General features: G+C 41.9%; 1 protein-coding gene across 6 annotated transcripts in view; it reads right to left on the bottom strand.

Moving 5' to 3' along the window:
- The window catches only part of LOC124222723 (protein turtle homolog B), a 164,206-nt gene that overhangs the window by 37,039 nt on the left and 107,739 nt on the right, over positions 1-19,428 (bottom strand). For all 6 annotated transcript variants that reach the window (XR_011177589.1, XR_011177588.1, XM_046633972.2 and 3 more), the window contains exon 3: positions 8,382-8,587. Coding sequence is in view for 4 of the 6 variants with exons in the window: in XM_046633972.2 (XP_046489928.1) it covers positions 8,382-8,587 (206 nt within the window). In the remaining 2 variants the exon portion in view is untranslated. The remainder of the gene's footprint in view (positions 1-8,381; positions 8,588-19,428) is intronic.

Genomic DNA, 19,428 nt, shown 5'->3' with positions numbered 1-19,428 from the left:
CTTAAGTGTCAGTTTTTGTGAGCACTTTTTCAGGTTATTTGACACAGCCCTTTCCTTCCAATCTTCCCCGATTCCTGACGATGACTGGTGGTTTTATTTTGAAGAAGGACGCAGAAATAATTCAGATAAGATCGTTTCTTTTCTTTTGAATACGTATTCAATTTACTTTATTCAAGTATTCTCCCAAATTCACTTAGTGAATTTGAATTGTTATACCATCACTCACATTTGTCCTTCCAAAACTCTAGGGTGAACTATTCCTAAAGAAGTCACCCCACGATTTCCTTATTTTATATGAAGAGAAGTCTGTTTTCGTCTTATTTGGACCTGGAATTGTCGGTTCCCGTTTCGGTGTTTTCATCCGAACCTGTTTCGGAGGGATCCTTCATGAAGAAAATCGAATTTCTTCCCGACGTCAATCTGGGCCGTTGCGGAAAACTTTGTATTCATGAAGCCACATAACACTTAATAACACTAACCTTTATAAAACATGGCACATAAATTTTTGAGATTATTTAACGCTCAACTATCTGCTCAAGGTTTTCTGTGGTTTACCTTGAGACTGTGGGCAAATGCCAGATAGTAAAAAAGGGAGTTTTTAAATTTTTAGAGCCACAGCTCCAACTCACCTTTGAGCACTGACTACTGGATCACCTTTATAATTGTTTTAACTTTCCCGAGTCGGGACGACTCTTTTCCTCGGGGGGGAGTAGTGTTACAAAGGGTGAAATCACCCCTTTTGCCCCCTCTTTAATGATCTAGTAGTCGGCATAGATAAAAGACGTTTATAAACCTCTTATGTCTTTAAAAAAGAATAAGGTTGCTGCGCCAACCGATATTATTGTAAAAACAGTCTTGTTTCAGACTTTAAACAAGAAACACGTATATTGCATTAAAAGCATTTATCACGATATTTTTGTTCACGCCTTTGATTTGATAATAAGTAAACTCGCGGATCCATATTTTATTAACGTAACGCCTAAATCGTTACAATATAATATTGCATGTGGGCGTGCAGCTTGTACCGCCTGTTGTCCTGTAAATGGGGTGACGGGGGTCAAGAATACCCAAGAACAAAGCTGGGGTCAGAGTTGAACTCTGCGAATAATGGTCGAGGCGCTTATCCTCCTCCTTTCACTCCCATCTTTCCTTTTCTCGATCACCGTGCTGAATTCAGTCCATCCTCACCCCTTTTTTCGCCCCTCAATTTTTTCCAAATTCAACAAATTTTGTATACTTTTTGACATTAGAATCCAATATATATTAGTTTAGGGTAAATATCGACGAGTAAAATACCTATGAGGTTGACATTTTTCTTCGACTCGTGTTGATAAATATTAAATACGTTTTGATGATTTGTCAAAATTAAATGGGAGAAATTAAAGAAGATAAACGTAAAGTCTTGCAAAATTTGAGGTCATCACGGTGACTCGATGAAATGGAATGGAAGTGGGGATTCTACGGGAGTATTGGTTATCGGGTGGTAGAAATGGTTGACTTTGGTAGGTACACAGTTTCGTGTATTATGTACCATGTATGTAGATACATATGTATATTGGACTTGGGGGTGAAATACTGGGTGGCAAGGGCGGTTTCGGGGATTGGAGCCTGCAGTACAGCGTGGCAATTACCCTGCGGTAATCAATGGGCCTTGGTACAAGACCGCGCGTCGATTATTTCCGGGTATACATATGTGTATAGACCTATACAGGCCTATGTCTGAAGTAGGCCAATAGTACACAGCTGTGCAATTGGCTGTGGCGTATACACACCATGATACATAGGATGAGCCGCATTTTAAGTGGTTGTAACTAGTCGGGATTTTTCGAAAATCCATTTTTTTTTTCCCCCATTTTCGTAATCTACAAATATTCTAGTATGTAAAAGGTATGTGTAAAAAGAAATGTCTCTTCGTGAAAAATACTTGACAAATCGCTTTTTTCGGCCTCCTGACTAAGTGTAACCCATTAATCGAGTTAATTTCAAACATCGATCGTCAAACCTGCAACCCCTCCTCATTTCCATTTTTCGATACCAACAAGCGAAAAGGAAGAGCCAGAGAATAACGAAGGAACAACGAGTCAATGTTCGAAAATGGAATGGAATACATGATACCAATGCACACACCAGCGGCTCACGCCATTCGGGGAAACTACCCTCAACCCTTTCGCTCCGCTAGCCTTGCGCTGGTCCGTCACCGAAACGAGTCGATATTCCTCACCCCTCTGTGGAAGCTGAAAAAGAGGGTAGAAGCTTTCTGTACGAAACTAAATTGGACTCACGCGAATGTGACGGCGGAGAAAGAAGGAGGCGGGAGGAATTGGGGGTGAAGCTCTGCCTCGCAACCGCCGATAAGCTGACCTGATTTCGATCAGGACCTGCGGGGCTAACGACGAAAATGGTTGTGATTGCTGAGAATCTCTTTGCTCTCGTAAGACGATTACGACGACAGACGGAAGAAATTACGCAATGTCGAAAATGCCGATGCGAAAGAAGAAGAGCTACTGCCGCTGACGGCGGAAGCCTCATCGATCTGCTCACGTTCATTCTCACAGTCGTTGAAACATTGGTAGTTCACGACATTTTTACATTTAAGGTCAGACAATTCCGACTTACAGATTCACGATTTTTTTACACCGCTTTCTTCTTTTCTTTTTTTTTCTCACGATGTGCATACTTGAGTTTTTTTTTATCGCATAAAAATCTCTGAAACCCAATATAATCCGAGAAAATAATACGCGTCCCACTCTGTTCCCTTTGATTAACATTTTTCTCACCAAGCCGTAGAGTTCGAGGTGATTAATATTTGTTCGCAAAACTTTGGCGTATTAAAATAACGTATTTACGTTCTGCGTTTTTAATTTTCTCGTTATCGCTTGGTAATAAAAAGAAGAAGAACAACAACAGTAACAAAAATCCGGGCGTTCGTAAATCGTTAAAATCTGGGAGAGGGGGGGGGCGAGAAGTTGAATTATACGATCAAACGAAGCGAAACAGCGACACAAAATGAGGTTCGTAAACGGCCCAGGAAGACCGTTAAAACGTGCAGGACTAACCCTGTTGAGTTAGAATACTTTATGTATTTTCTAACCGAAGACCTAGGCTCACGTTTCGAGTTTTGCTCTTGAGATACAAACTCGTGAACGAAGAGAGCGGGAGAGAGAAAAGGAAGACACTTGGTCAATGCGTTTGTGACTTTGGTAAATCGCAGTTAGCCAGCGAGATATTTTCACCCTAATATAATAGAATATTCCAACATCTTCTCAACTATTCTCATTTTCGCAAGATTCTATCAAAACAAAGTTTCTTTTTCTCGTTCTTAATCAATCCTCAACTGACGTACAGTATGTGTAAGTATAATCTGTAATTCACGTGTGTGCATACCTATTATACTCATTGTCCCAGACGAGGGTTGAGCATGCATATTACATTTCCGTATGTATTACTTGGAGTGAAAAGACAGAAACGGGAGAGTAAAGACGATAAAACTTTACCGCCAAGCTGTTCAAGTAATCCACGTATATTCGCGTGTCTGTTTTTGTGTACCTGCATACGTGAGTCCGAAGGGTTGGGGCGGGTTCTCCTTAGTCTGCGAGTCAAAGAAGAACGTTTTAATTATAAGCACGAGCTGAGAGAATTGCATCAGCAGAAGCAGCCGAGGCAGAGATGGAGGTGGAGGTGGATTTAGAGGTACCGGCACCACCAGCAGCACTGCACGTCTGAAACTGCGAACATTCGCACAAAAGGAAAGCTCGAGTCTCGACTTCTCCAGTAATATACACCCATGTACTCCTGCACACGTCTAGCAGGGTCCATGTGCACATTATGTCTAGTATGATAATATTTCAACACAGCGTTATTTTTTCTTCGCGTCAAAAGATACCGCCTCGTCATTCCAGCTTCGACGTCTTTCGCGATTTTTTCGTTCGATTTCCAACAGTGTTCCAGTGTAACGGTAAGACTCACTTTGTTCCGGGAATAAGGAATTATTTGACATGCAGATATCGCGAGTAACCATTTAACTACAAAGATGAGCGACACCGTTAAAAAGTATGTCCGTCAAGTTGTGCTGAGAAACGAGTGCTCTGGTCACGTGTAGTGAGGTAAAACTGAGGAATTTCAAACGGAGAGCGACTTTCCGGACTGTCGAGTTCACAGTTGTTTCAGTTTCATTAAGAACCGGAACATTCTCTCCATCCTGCTGGCCTCCGTTCGCGAGTTTCACCAAGTTCCAAGTCTTACCCACACACGAATCGTCATCAGCAGTGAGGGTTAGTGGACCATAGTACCAGACGGTGATGCCTGCGCAAGGAGTGAAAGAGGGTGGCTTCGGTCTCAATAAAGTGATTTTAAGTGAACCGTTGTGCAGCCAGGGCCAGAGGCGTCGACGTTACGGGCCAACTTCACTTACCCCCGTTGAGATACGGGTGAAAATATTAAAATCTGCCTCGGGAATTGGGGGCTGAGCTGAGCCGGGTTCAGCAGGGTTGGTTTTAGCACGTTGGAGAAGCAGAGTGAAGTCGAGTTGGCTCGGCTAAACCTGGGTAGAGTAGTCGAGTGAAATGCGAGGTTGGGTCAGGTTAGACGAGCCACCTTGCCTCCCTCCGCCCTCTTCCATCACACCGCTCCCTCTATTTTTACCATAGAGAACGGCGGAGGAGTTCCTCTTCGGAGGGAAGTAGAAAACGGTAGCAATGTATAATACATATGAAGGATAAAAGCGGCTGCAAGAAGGAAGCCTTACATCGGAAGTATTAGAAAAATTGGAAATGTATTGGCTGAGAGAAGGGAACACGAGGCATGGTGAGAAGGTTCATCCTCTGGGGTCTGCGGATGGGGTTGGGTTCCGTTGGAAATTAGCTGAGTGGATTTCTGCATCGAGGAGATAAAGTTATCTCCAGGATCACTCGTCGATGATTGTGTGAGATGAAAAAACGTGAAGAAGACAAGTCGGAAAGGAAAAACCCGGTGTTTTGAATTTGAGACAGAGAATCGGCGATTACTGGTTGAAAACGATATACAGAGTACGCAAAGTGAGTTTGCCAATATACGGGAAATCAAGGGGACCACTGAGTGGTGATAATGGAATAAGGAACCCCTTTTTGACGGCCTCTTTCTACTTCTTTGACGATTCAGTGTAAACAAGACAAGGATCGAATTCTCTGGGGGGGGGAAAAGAGTTTGGAGAATTGAATCAGGGGGATTTTTAAATCTATTCGGGGTTAAAGTGCTCTTGGAATTCGGTGAAATCACCCGAGCAAGAAATCGAGCAAAGCGAGAGAACGAATCGAGCCAATGACTGCGAACCCGGATGAGAACTTTTGGGTCTGAACTCGAGAGCCTACCGCTATATTGTCCGCCTAGGAATGATCTCTCGATCCAAGTTGAAATTGCAAACCGTTCGCCGGTTTCGAATTAACTCGTAACTCCGACGAGTACCAGGGTGACTTTCTCGTCTGTCCTCTTAGCCGCGAATTAATCCCCTGGCACCCTGAGCCAAGAAAGAGGATTCCACCGGCCGGAAATTAGGGCATCGCACTGTCACGAGTCCTCTCGATGTTTCCTGAACCACGATCCACGTGATTGGGAAAAAACTAACACCGTCTATAGCTACTGTTCGGAAAACTTTTCCTCCCATTGAGGGTGATGAGATTTTGGGGTCCAAGTCATAGGCTGACTAAAACTCGATAGACGGAAAGAAAGAAGAGGCCGAAAAAGAAAGAATCTGCGGCTTTTCGCTTCGCTGCAGGAGTTCCAAGGTAGAGGGGGGAAAAAAAAGTGACGAGAAGTCCGCGGGTTTGGATTGGCTAGCAAACCATGGGGGTTGGGGGTGGAGGACGTGGTCATGGTCTTTTGTCTCTGGCTGGAAAGGGGCAGCAGCTCGTCAGACACGAGGGTTCAAGCGACTGTGAACCCGATATGTTATGTCCCTCGGTCAGCCCAGGGGCGAGATGGATAAGGGAGAAATGTGGAGGGGGTCGAGAGGGGTGGCTTAGCGTTGCGGTAATAGTTAAGCCACGCGAAAGAATCCCGGTCTAGAAACTGAGGGGGTGAACCGTGGGTGTATATAAAGGAAAAGTTCGAAGAGAGTGTGTAGTTGTGAAAAAAAGAAAAAAAAAAAAAAAATGCCGGAGCGGATCCAGAGGTATGGGAAAAACGAGAGCGACGTATAGAGAATCGTATGAATTTATTGCCCCACATAAATTCGACGCTTTTCCCGTGGCCGAAAACCCTTTCACCGGATCCGCTATATGCTGCTGTACTACGACTGTTCCGAGTTCGACCCTTGGCCCTCCGGCCCACCCTTCTCGACGACGATCCGAACGTCAGAATTTCCCGTTAGGTTATACGTTTGTTCCATTCAAGAGGGAGACACTTGATCCTCTATATTGCCGCTGGTTCGGATCGACGTGGACCAACGATTTTCAACTGGCACGGAAACGCGGATGTTGAATTACCGCCTCTTTTCGACTCGTTTAGGAGAACTCCGACCTCTTTTTTACCTTGTTTAGTTAGAACTCCCCCTTTTCCGTTCACCTCGTCTTCTCAAACTCTTTTTTATATCTGCTCATATTTCTAAAATCTTCTCTTCACGATTTTTTTTTTCTTTACGCATCGAAAATTGTTCGCGATACAGAATATAAACGAATAATGTAATATGTGTTTTTTATTAGGGCAATAATTTGATAATTTGTTATAATTGAATGGTTTCTGTTGCTTTATATAATATATTTTTCGTTCGAGGTTTATCCCACAATCCAGACTGCAGCGTCATACTCATTAGTCACGAGTTTTCAAGTTCCTCTTTACAGATATAAGAACGAGAAGTTTTGCCGAAGAAAATAAGACACAGGGGTGAAAAGAGTAGGAAGAGGTGTATAAAACTACAAAAATTTCACATCCACTTTAAATTAATAGCAGTAACAAACTTGTCCTCCCCATCCCCGATTTCCCGATCCTCTTATTCTTCTTGAAGCAGGAGTAAGAGCAACAGCAAAAAGCAAATGAATGAAGGGAAGGAGAATTTTTATTAATTTTTTGAAAACTCCGAAACTCCGGCAGCTGTTATAATAACGAATTTAACGAAAAGCTGCTGCTGCTGCTGCTACTGCCGCTGGCTGCTTCTTCTCGGTGAAAAGTTTCATAAGTCTCGGTACGTTTTTGTACCCTCTTTTTTTCCTATCTTCTAAAGGCTCGTTAGAAAAAAATAAATAAAAAAATTGTTACAGTAAAACTAGGTACGCGGGTGTTAATGTGATAAAAATTTTTGTTTTAGAAATTGAAAATTTCGTTTACTCGATAGTTTTATAATTAAATCGCAGTCTGAGAAGGCTTCATTTGAAGTTTCATATGATAGAACACTTTTTACTTTCCAATTTAAAGTATGGAAAACACTGGTTTCTTTAATTCTTTGTCTATACTGCGTAACGGTTATCGCGTGTAAACCGAACAGTGAATGTGAAAAACAGAAAAAAAGAAGAAGAAAAAAAACAAAATACCGAATGAGAGAAACAAGGAAAAAGTGGTAACGATAAACGGAGAAAGACGATAAGACGTATAACACGCAGAGACGAATGAAGCGACGTGACAAAGTGCAGGAAAGAAAAGGAAATGATCAGCCAGAAGGTAAAGGGGTGAAGGGTTTAGGGCTGAGGGTTGAAACGAGGGGTGGAAGGAAATGAGTTGGGTCTACACAGTGCAGGAGCAGCAGCATCAGTAAGACGACCAGGAGCAGCATCCTGGATGTAATCTAGAAGGTTCTAGGACCCGATCTCTCGTCTGATGAAAACACCGCCTGGTCTGAAGGTGACGGAGGGGAAAAAGAGAAAAAGAGATCGGGGCGAGAGGCGGAGAGAGAGGGATGAGACCGCTTACCGGTTGAAAACCGAAAGAATAATTAGAATTGATCTAGATTTGATTGAGGTATCATTGGACGGATATTCCCAACCAGAAGTGAGTCCCGGTGAGAATATTGAACGCTCCGCGATGAGATAAAAATCTGAAAAAAATTAATCGTAACCAAGTTTGTATAAGATAATTCGTTTTTAATAATAACAATGCCAATAAAGTCGTCGGTCAATTGTTTACACAAATATTTGAAATTTTTAAAATCCCCGAAAATTCCAAAAAATTCACAGGCATTCAGAAAAATCAGTGAATTCATTTGATAAGAAATTAGGAAATTGTCACTACAGATTCGTCACACAAATTTTTGGTTAAAAAATTTATCAACAACTTTTATGCATTGTTATTATTAAAAACAAATCATCTTTTTTTTTCAGATCTTCGTCTCATCGCGAAGCGTTCAATAATCTCGTCGAGATTCAGTGTTTGTTCGGGATATACGTCGAATAATACCTTAAGCATAGCGATTCACTCACCGATAACTGTCAGGTTGTACCGGAAGCTCCTCGTCTGCGCCTTGCGGAAGTCGACTCTGCATCTGTACGATGCTGCGTCGTGTCGTTTTATCTGGTCGATAACAAGCACGGCCGGCTGTTGGACGGCGGTTCTGAAATACGCCCGACTACCGAACAACTCGGACTTGTGCTCCGCGTGTTCCAACGATCTGCCCCTAACGTCGAATCTGTAACACAATGAAAAAAAAAGATGAGGGTAATTTCAGAAGAGGAATTAAAAATCCAACCACCGTACTGTTGTTAAACGATAAAAAAAAAAATAAAAAAAATTCGAACCAAATCCGATGTCGGATCAAATTTATGAAAAGGATAATCTGACGGGGTTTGGTTATACAGAGTGCGGCGAGGAAGGGGTGGGATTGTTGATTGGAGTAGTCGTCGGATGAATGATCAGCCTTGAAAGGTAGAAGACCGAGAGAGAAAGCGAGAGAAGGAAAAAGGGAATGAGCGAGGAACCCGGGGAAAACTGAGGGATGGAAAAAAGGCGTTTCAGCTCGCCAACGCGAGAAAACTAGAGATTGATGAGTCGGTGGTAGTTTGGCGTGACGTGAGGCCGTCCGCTGGTCGCATCGCGATGTTGAAGAAAACGAAAAAGTAAAGGAAAACAAAAACGACCGAGTGAAATAAGGAAGGAAGATAAAAAGAGAAAAAAAAAAAGAAGACGAGAGTAATTGTTAACCAAGTTAAAATATACGTCGCCTACAACGCGGAGCTGTTGTAGCGTAAAATTATTTGCTTACATGATTTGTGATTGAGAAAAAAAAAAAAAAAAATACTAAACTCGGCGGAGAAAAACGTACGTTCCGAAATTTTCGCGAGATTTTCAACAAATCGTCAGGTTGTCGTGTTGGAATTTTTTTGAAATTATTCTGGTGTTTGTTTTTTTTTTCACTTCTATGGGGGTTTCAAAAAATTCTGTGGGGATTTTATTATGGTTTTTTGTTTTGTGTTTTTTTGTAATTCTTACGGGCTTTCAAGAAACATGACGAGGAGAATGGAATTGGAATTTGTTTTTAGTTTATATTCTCTGAGTCGAATCGAGGTTACGGATATAACGACACATGCCGTACTATGCATATATGAAAGGGGAGCTGATGTAGGTAATACGAAACCGATGCATGTTTTATGAAACTGTTTCGCATCCCTGCCGGGATACCGTTCTGTTCGGTAATGGGTACACCCACTACATAGTATAACCGTATAATACAGGATATCGGTGAAAAAAATTCTCTCTCTCTCTCTCTCTCTCTCTCTCTCTCATCCTTTTTCCCTCCATGGCGGTGTCGATGGAGATCGTAAAAAATGATACATACAGATAGACGGGACTCGAGAGACACCGTGCGTAGGCAAACCAACCCCCGAAAAAAAACATTTTTGCTCTCCATCCCTTGCGAAGTGACTGATAAATACCCGTGTATGCATACCGATATAAATGAGTAAATATTGACGGAGGGTGAACGGTGTTCCCGTATGTTTTGAACAAACATCGAGAAATTAATATTTCGGAAGTTTCAATCAAAACGAAATTATTTCAAAAGAAACAAATTACATGAGAAAAGTTTTCGCGCCGCGTTTATGCGGGATATTATAATTTCGAAAGTTCGTTGTTGTTGAGGTGCTTGAATTACAGGTTCGAACAATTTTTTTAACGCTATTGGCTATACATTCTCAACAAATCGTTTTTACTGTGGTTGACTTTTTTTTTCGATTTTCACCTTATCACAAGGTACTCGATGTCGTCGACGAGACTAACTGTCGATTCGAGATTGTAAAGCCGGTACATCCTCAATACCGACTTCTCATTACCGAGGCAATTGATCGTCCGAATATTTTATCCTGTATTTTTTGTCATAGAATTTCGAGCTCATCTGTATCAAAGCTGCCTCCGCCTCTCCTGTCAGGGACTGATATAAGGCCCGCTCTCCGCTGTCCGACCGTGTCTAACGGTTGTTTGAGCTTTCCGAGGCGACGGACTGCACGCCGTATATGTAGCCATGTGGAAACTGCAACGTATGGGGCCAAGTCAGGGGCGGCTTAGGCAGCGTAGGCTACGAGAGGGTGAGCTTAAACCAGTAACGAAATTCGGGTCGGACTCGGCGGTGACCCGAGGGAACCGGGGATTCCCGAAAACGGTCAAAATACCGAGACTCCGGGTCCTGGACACCCGGCTGGACGCGATAACGCTCCATTTACGGGGTAAATATGGGGAAATCCATGCGAACCCGACCAACGTCCGACCCTAATCGTTTCTGATTTTCTTTAAAAAAAAAACATTCTGCAATTGTCCCGACTGTGAAACAGCGCCCTGAATTTTTTCACATTTTTCATTCGACTACTCAATTATCTGTAAATATTTAAAGTGAATTTGAGAAGGACCTTTTTTTAACATTCTCAGAAACTGTATTTGCTATTCAAACATTTCAAAACCGGGCCCGTGACGGGCCCATTTTGTTTCCATTATTTTTTTTTTCAGTACCCTCAATATTTATAAACAATTAACCCGTTGGATAAAAAAGGTACTATGTCAGCATTTATCAGCGAAACGATCGGCGATATCGTTGGGAATATTTTTCTTCTACCTGTATTAAAATCGGAGAACGCATCATGCCACGTGAAGAACAAATAGTAACAAAAAAAAACAAAAATAAGTTACGGGAGTGTGCGAGATGGAAATTAGAGAGAGGGATTCGGGAAACCCGGAATTGTGTTCGAGATCAATTTAGACGCTCAATCTTGAAAGGAGCTCTTCCCTCTACAATCGGAAGACCTTCTGCTGTTCAAAACTATTTCCAACTGACTTAATCGCGGGGATATACGTACATATCGGAGATTCCACATGAACCGAACATAACCGAAGTTTAACCATTATTCAGTTATGAACTTCGGCGAAGCTTGGAAATTCGGAGCGTTTCCCAGAGTGGAAAGCAATTCTTTATTCGTCTAGTTTTTCGATCAATTCGTTGAATCGATTTCCGAGAAATTTAAGCTCCGACATAAACTAACCTGATATAAGAAATTGAATTTTGAAACGAGAAAGAGATAGAGAGAGCGAGAGAGAGGGAAAGAGCAACGTTCCCCGAAGCTGAGAACGGGATGGGGCGAAGAAAAATTCGCGTATCGAAAATCTGCGACGGTCAGGGTTGAACTTAATATATGCAAGTTTATACGTGTAATTATACAGTTCTATGCTCGTAACACGAAGTCGCGGCGGGTGCGTGTTAAAAAAAATTTGTAAACCAGTTTGGAATATCGTGTTGTTTGGCAGTAGCCGCTTAAGGGTAATAAATTATATCACACGGGGCGACTCCCACCCCTTAAATTCACCAACCCTGCAAAGCCAAGGTCCGAGGTTTTATTACGGAGGGAATATTGAATTTCTTTATCGATAGAATTATGGTAAATTATAGTCGGTCATGTAAGTGGGTAAGAAGAAGGAAAGAGAGAGAGAGAGAGAGAGAGAGAGAGGATGAAGGTAAACTGGGAACGAGCATTAGGCCGTCATAAAACACCCGAGCGTTTTCAAAGGGAGTGTAAATTACCGTTAATACCGGTGCTCGAGGGTCGGGATTTCATGTATTTAATACATGTGTGTGTATTATATATTTATACAAGTATAGATTCGACGTGAATATAAAAAATATTTCCTCGTGGATTTGCGTAACATCAAAAAATAAATAAAATATAATAATTAAAAGGAACTAACGAATAGAATCAAGATTAAATTTTTAGCGAACGATGATGTTAATGGATCATTGTCTTTTTCTCCCTTTTTTATTTCCTCAAGTCGGTTGATCGAGATCAATTTATATTGAAATAAAAATTCGAATCGCACGAAGAAATCATACTTACATCGAGCCTATTACCATCACGATCACTGTTATAGGTTATTTACGAGACACTTTTTGGTAACGAAGAACAACGATTAGGAACCGGAAAATGAAAAAAAAAAAATAAAAAAATGAAAAAACAACAACAAAAGAGGAGGAAAAAATTTAAGCAGTATACGCACACTCGCGGTTAGAACTCATGCATTATACAGTACAAAGCGTATAAACGTGGAATACGGTAGCTGAAAAATAAACTCGTTTAATTAAGATTTGTGGTAACGAATTGGCTTAGGAAGGTCATGCATATTTAAATTTTTCCCGAGCTACGGGAGAGAGAGAGAGAGAGAGAAATATCGCGAACAAGAGCGGAATAAAGAGAAAGAGACAAAGGGAAGTCTCCGCTTTCCAGGATCCACCCTCACCACCCTTTCGCAACTACGATGATGACGATTTTTAAATTGCAAAGTTTATATTCATAGAATAAGGTTTACATAGAAACAAATAATTATTATTATTTTCAACTATCCGCGGACAAATTCAACCTCGGTACGGATCTCTGACATTATTCTCCCCTCCCTCCCTTTCCCTGTAACGTGGGTATTGTTGCCGGTACAGGAACGCAAAGTGAAGTCATGCGCATTGAGCGCATCGTCGCTCGAATCTCATATATTTCGTGTAGGTATTACGTACTACGGTAGCGAGGGTTTGGACGCGGATGAGGCAGAATTTCGAAACGCATTAACTGATTGGGATTGATTGACGCCCCGTCAGATTACCGACTCACCGCCAAACCTATTATCTACCAATCCAACTCCGCGTGGACGATATTCAAATTTTGTTTGCTCCCCTTCCCCCCTCAAGCCCCCGTCCCGATGCCGTTACTGCAACGTCGTGATTCGAATATCATTAGCATCACCGACTACGACGACGACGAATTGGATACACCCGTTACACGCGTTCGTATCTACGTGAGTACGTTTGTGTGCGTGTTGCAAATATTACTCCCGAAGCTAATCAACCGTTCCCTGAAATGTCAGGGATTGTTAATGTTGTTACGGGATCATTATCGTCGTATCTGCAAAACCAGCGCTGCCCCTCCGTCCGGAATAGCGACGGATTGTTATTCATTCGTACGTACGGGAATATCTTCTGTTTCGAGTGACGGGATTGTTTTCAACAAAAAAAAAACGAAAAAAAAAAAATAACAATACCCCATAGAATTCCCATATGAATATTCTTGAAACCCCATAGAAATTCAAAAAAACCCCATGGAATTCCCATAGAAATATTTTGTCAAACCCCATAAGAATTCAAAAACTCGACGGAAGATTTGTAACAAATATTTGTGAAAATTTTGAGGATCCGGAGGAAAATTTGTCAAAACCCCATGGAAAATTATGACGATTGAATATCGAATGAGACTTGGGAACCGAAAGCGAGCTGGATGAACTTACGGCTGAGATACAGGCGAAGGTTTAAAGGTGCGCTGCACGCGAGCGCATGAGAAGACGACGTAGGGGGAATCAGAAACCCGGAGGTGTAATAGAGGCGGATACCTGGAGGCAGGCAGGTTCACCTTCTTGCCTTATGCCAACCGGTGACTTCTAATAACGTCGCGTGGCAGGCTAAATCCTACACATCACCGTAAAATACGGTATAACACCGCTGGTAATAATTTCATACATTTTCGCCTTTGACTCCGACGCTATCTTTTGCCGTATTTTTCTCCACCCGCGTTCCTTTCCCGAACATTACAGGTCTACGATGGAGAAAAGTTCCACCTCCGTGATCGTTCTTTTCCTTATTTTATTTTTTTTTTTTTTTCTCATGTCCTTTCTCAGCTACGCCACAAAAATATGCCGTATAAATAATTAAGGATTTCAACGGCGAGTCCCTGCCGCCACTGGTGAAGAGAGATAAAAACGAATCATGGGGCGAGGGAGGTGACTTTATTATACGGTGTACACGTAGAAGCTTCGTACGTGTTCGATCGTGCCCCGAAAACCGATCGCATTCGAGTTTACTTCGTCGCTTTACTTCACCTTCCTTTCTTCGCGATTTCTCAGCTGTATCGACTCCTTTCCACCTACTTTTCTCCCTCTCTCTTTTTCTCACTCTTTCGCCCCTTTCCTCCCGGAACGGCGGTCTCACGCTTTATCAAAAATGGTGACAATATATATATATTTTTTTTCTTCTGTTCCAACCGGATTATCGAGGGAGATGTTAACTGGGTAGGAAGTTACGCAGATTTTACCTTTCACTCTGGAGAAACGCACTGTGGTGAAAGCTCACCGGTACATAGTATCTTTTTTCAGGATAATCTTGTTTACGCAATTTTTACATTCCTACATGAAATAGAAAATAATCTCTTTATCGACGTCGACTTTGTCGTTGTTTTTCCGGTCTGAATTTTTACGGAGGTGGGGATGGGGGCGGGGGGTGGGGGGGATGAAAATCCCAAGAGACTCCTCTGTCACCGCGCTCGAAGAAACGCGAAGAAGTAAAAGAAGAATAACAAGACATAGACAAAGGCGGTAAGAGCACGGCCTCTCGTGTCCGAGGAGTTTGGGTGGATAAAGGCGATCGGATCCCCTGAGGTTTCGATACTCTCGGCTTGTTGGGACAGTGCCGAAACAAAACACACGGAAAATAGAATTGATTCCCACACGGGCTCGAGGGTCGTTGAAGGGGTTTAACGGACGACGACGAGAGAGGACGGAAGAAGAAGGAAAGGTGATGCCGAGAAGCTGGCCGAGGGAGCCGGGGTGAAAAAGAAAAGGAAAATAATCTAGGGGGGGGGGGGGGGGGGGGTGAGAGAGAAGCAAGAAAAAGGAAAAAAGAAAAAAAAAGACGGAGCCAGGCATCACGATTCGTCTGACGTCGCATACGACAAAGATGGTCCCGCACAATCAGGAACCCATGCCGTTTCCCAATGTATCTGGCACTGTATTTCCCCTTCGCTTGAATCTGTAAAGCTTTCGGGAGAACGGCTTTGACTTTTGATTAAAAGCTGTCCGGCTTGACAGATTTTTCGTCGATCTTGAATGACAAGCTTTTCGAATGCTTCGTGGGTATGTTGGTAGGGTGGTCCTTTTATGGGGTAGAAAATAAAAATCACGACGGATAGTGTCAAATCGGTTCCATATGGGGAGAAGAAAAATTTCTTAATTTTTTTCAGATTATTATTTCATTCTCCTAGTCTCCCTGTTTAAGCGACAAGTTTTAAACTATTTGAACACATGCTCATTCGATATATTTTGTACTGAATTTTATCGCGAGGTCATTCGTGGGCAAAAAAAATCTACAACTTGGAATATTTTCACCCCATACGAGGACCACCCTAGTAGGTACGCACAGTTCCCGAAGCGTGAATCTCGTCAAAGATCACCTTCGCGACTGAATCGAAGGAGAGTATTAATTCGCAGGATCCAAAATTTCATCGATTTTTTATTCGCTCTTCAACACTCAGGATTAGGATCATTTGAAAATCGGCCCAAAATATTCCAACGACTGGTATAAAAAGATTCACCAATTAACACTAGCCTGTAAAATCCATAGCCATAGTAAATCATAGCCATAGTAAAGCCTCTTTGTGTCGCCAAAAAGCCTTGGTCCTTGTGCTATTTACCACACGATGAAAAGCCTCTTTCTTTGCCCCTGGTCTCGACTATTCACCCCTTCCGCCCTTTGTTCTATTTTCAAGTTCTCCCTTTGACTCGTGCCGAATGTTCTTTCATCACCTCGAGCACGTGCTTCGTTCAAACATTGATCGTCACAATTTGGAGGCAGAAATTGCGTGGGTCAATCAGTCATTCGTAAATTGAATAAAACTGCATTGAGTGGTCAATGAATTATCGATAACTTCTATAGCTTCTGCCTTTTCTCTTCTCCTTCGATAATATTATTCGCAAGAAAATCGATCATCGCTAACGAGACACCTGTCGACGGGGTAAGTTTTGACATGTGTCGTTTTCGCCGCGTCGAGGGTATAAAAAATTCTCCGAATAACGATAGTTCGACGTATACTTCGCCTTGGGTAATTATCCGGAGGAATAATCGTTAACTGCCAGATGAGACGTCGGACGTCAAACAACGGCTATAACCTAATGCGAAAACCCTGTTGCGTGTCAGGTATCCTCCATTATCTCCGTTCGTTTCGTTTCGTTTCCCACTTATCGTCCTTCGTCCCTCACCTCCCAATTCCCGCTTCCGTCCTTTTGTCAATTCTCGATTAATAAAGATCCCCGGACGTCATCGGATTTAATAAAAACGTCTGCACGAAGTGCAAGGAAAACTGGAAACTAGAAGTAGAAGAGAGTAACGATCGTCTCGCGAAACGAAGCAAGCTTAAACTCGTCCGGAAATTATTATTCATATACATGTGTCGTCAAACGTACTCGAGTCCCGACTTGCGAGTCATCTGTTACTTTTACTTATTACCGTGATACACAGTCGTATTAAAGTTTCATTCTCTCAATCCCAGTTGAAAACTTCTCTCCGGTATTTTATTTCCCTGAAACCGGTTCGCGCGAAAAAGTGAAAACGGCGCGAAAGCGAGAGGCCTCGGTTAACCGCCGGAGGCTTCGGGATCGTTAGGTCCTGAAATTCATCTCATCTGTATGCCGGACCAGGATGCAAGGATGCAGGGGGAGCTTTAAGCGACGCGTGTGCCTAATTGCGCCCGCTTTGCTTTCCGATCTCTTTCCCTCCGCTGCACAAGCGGCGGACATTAAACACGCTTTATACGCTAGTTTTAATTGAAATCCCCCCCGCAGTGCGCTCCATTTCGTCGGCGTAATGCACATAATTTAAAAACGACAATTTTGAAAAATATTATTTCACAAAACTCTACATCTCGTTTTCCTATTTTTTTTTTTTTTTTTTTTTACGCGCGTATCACTGGCTTATCCTTGTCGTAAAATCGTGAAAATAAAATTGTTTCAGTACAGTTGGATTCGCTGGTTCAAACTTTCAGCTTTTTTATCGTTTTACGAAACGGTAGAGCTTCGGAAAAAACTGACGACAATAAAAGGTATACAAAAATTCACAGGGTCGGTTATAAAAGCAAGATCGAAAACAGGCAGAACATCGTCGGCGGAAAATTAACGAGCGATCAAATTCTTCTCCGATTTGTGCAAAAACAAAAACCGTAAGTGTATACAATTGTACGTGTATATTACAAATTCCATGCGTAAAAACAGAAACGTTTAAACACGCAAGGGAGTTGTTTTCATTTTCTTCTCCATTTTTGAGAAATAAATAGCTGCCGCCTGCTTTTCTCCCCACCCGCTCGCTCATCACTCGACTTTCTCTCGTCCCGACCTCTGACCGATTAAAAGTAAATAAAATCGTTCGAAATCGTTGAAATGAATAAACACCGAACAGCACCGACTGAAAAGAAAGGAGAGATTTGTAGCTTGCGCGTTTGCGTAGAAGAGAGGGATAAAGAGAGAGAGAGAGGAAGGGAGAGAGACGGAGAGAGGGAGAGGTGCACCCCGGCAGAACTCGCTTCCGCGAACACTAATCACTTCGCGCGCCAATTTAGCCGTTAAATTGGTCAGCGAGTGTGAGAGTAGCTCGTCGAGTTGCTGTGCAAGCACGCCGCCGTGCCGCTGTCGAATTGCTTTCCGTCCGGAAAATAGAAATAAAAATAAAGCCAGCGTAAAAGTAAAATGAGCAAAACGAAGCGGATACAAAAAACGGAGAGAAAAAAAGAAAAAAAGAAAAAAAACGAACCAACGAACGAAAAAACGTCTCTTTCCTTCTCCCGCACTCCGTTATATCTCTATTCGTACGCACGTACAAAATTCACAGGGTGTCCGTTTTCAAAAGAATATCCGTTTCGCAAACGTGGACAAATGATTTGATAAAATTGATCAGAGAAATTTGTCAAGCAATGGAAAATAAATGAAGAGTAATCGACGAGAGATAAAGATAAAAATGTTTGATCACGCATGTAAACGCAAGTTGGAGCAAACAAAAAAAAAAAAGAAAGATTCACAGTGATTCTCGCGAAAAAATAATAGGTTTAGATATGTACGCGATATCGCAAAAGTACGCGTGACATTCTTATTTTATTTTATTTACTTTTCTTTTTTTTATCAAAGAATTTCATGCTAGAAATCTTAACTTGACCAAGTTCTTTCAGTTGAATATTATTATATTTTTTTTTTTCACCTTTCAATTTAGTTCCTTTTTCTTTAACCGAATGACGACTGGATATTTTTTTTTTTCACTGATTTTCCGACGACATTGGTTTATCACCCTAGCAAAAAAAAAAAAAAACCTGACAAAATAAATCACAAAGACAAATGAAACATCGAACAACAACCGATATACCAAATCATAAAATACAGCAAAACAAAATCAAGCGAATAAAAAAAACACTCTGGGGATCAAAAATATTTGTCAAAATGGGAAAAAAAATAAACGGTATTGGCGAACAGAAGTACAAAAAATACGAAATCAATCGAGCGCAAAAACAGAGAGAGCGAGAGAGGGGGGGGGGGGGGAGCAAATCATTTATCAACCGTGGGGTTCGAGGGTGAAAAGAGATTGATATCGTTGACTGCAGGGGAATGAAATACCGAGAGACAGGGCTAATTTCATTACGAGAACAGTCATGGAGAATGCACATATACGTACGTATAAAACGACCGTATTCGATCAGATCCGATGAAATTTGCCTGAACACAGATACGGGTACGAGGTTAATTACATAGTTCGATTGAAATTACGTGGACATAACTGTTTATCTATAGTATATCGGGTATGCCAAGTACCCGTTGCATTTTAACCGGAAATTTCGAAATGCAAACATCAATGATCCGGAATTATATGGAATTACAATTTTCGGAATTTTCCCCGCTATCTATCTAAATTTCTAAATTGCCATAATAATTCTCCGAGAAATTTCATTTGTAAATTTCACGTGTGCTGAAAAAACGTCAAAAAAAAAAAACAATCCCGAACGAGAGAATTTTTCGGGGCACGCGAACGCAGCTGGCGTGAATTCTTGTTGGCCGGAATATCCGACCTGGATTATATACCTCGGGATAGAATAAGGATGAGGATAAGGAAAAGGCTCGGAATAATAAGGATAAGGAGAAGGAGAAGGAGAAGGAAAAGAAGGAGCTAGAAGCGGGTTCGGGTAATAGACGAACGTCTCGAGAAAATTGTAT

The sequence above is a fragment of the Neodiprion pinetum genome, chromosome 7 (genome assembly GCF_021155775.2).
Source record: "Neodiprion pinetum isolate iyNeoPine1 chromosome 7, iyNeoPine1.2, whole genome shotgun sequence".
Classification (NCBI taxonomy): domain Eukaryota; kingdom Metazoa; phylum Arthropoda; class Insecta; order Hymenoptera; family Diprionidae; genus Neodiprion; species Neodiprion pinetum.
The sequence above is the reverse complement of the archived record's forward strand: the minus strand, read 5'-3'. Positions and strand labels throughout refer to the sequence as shown.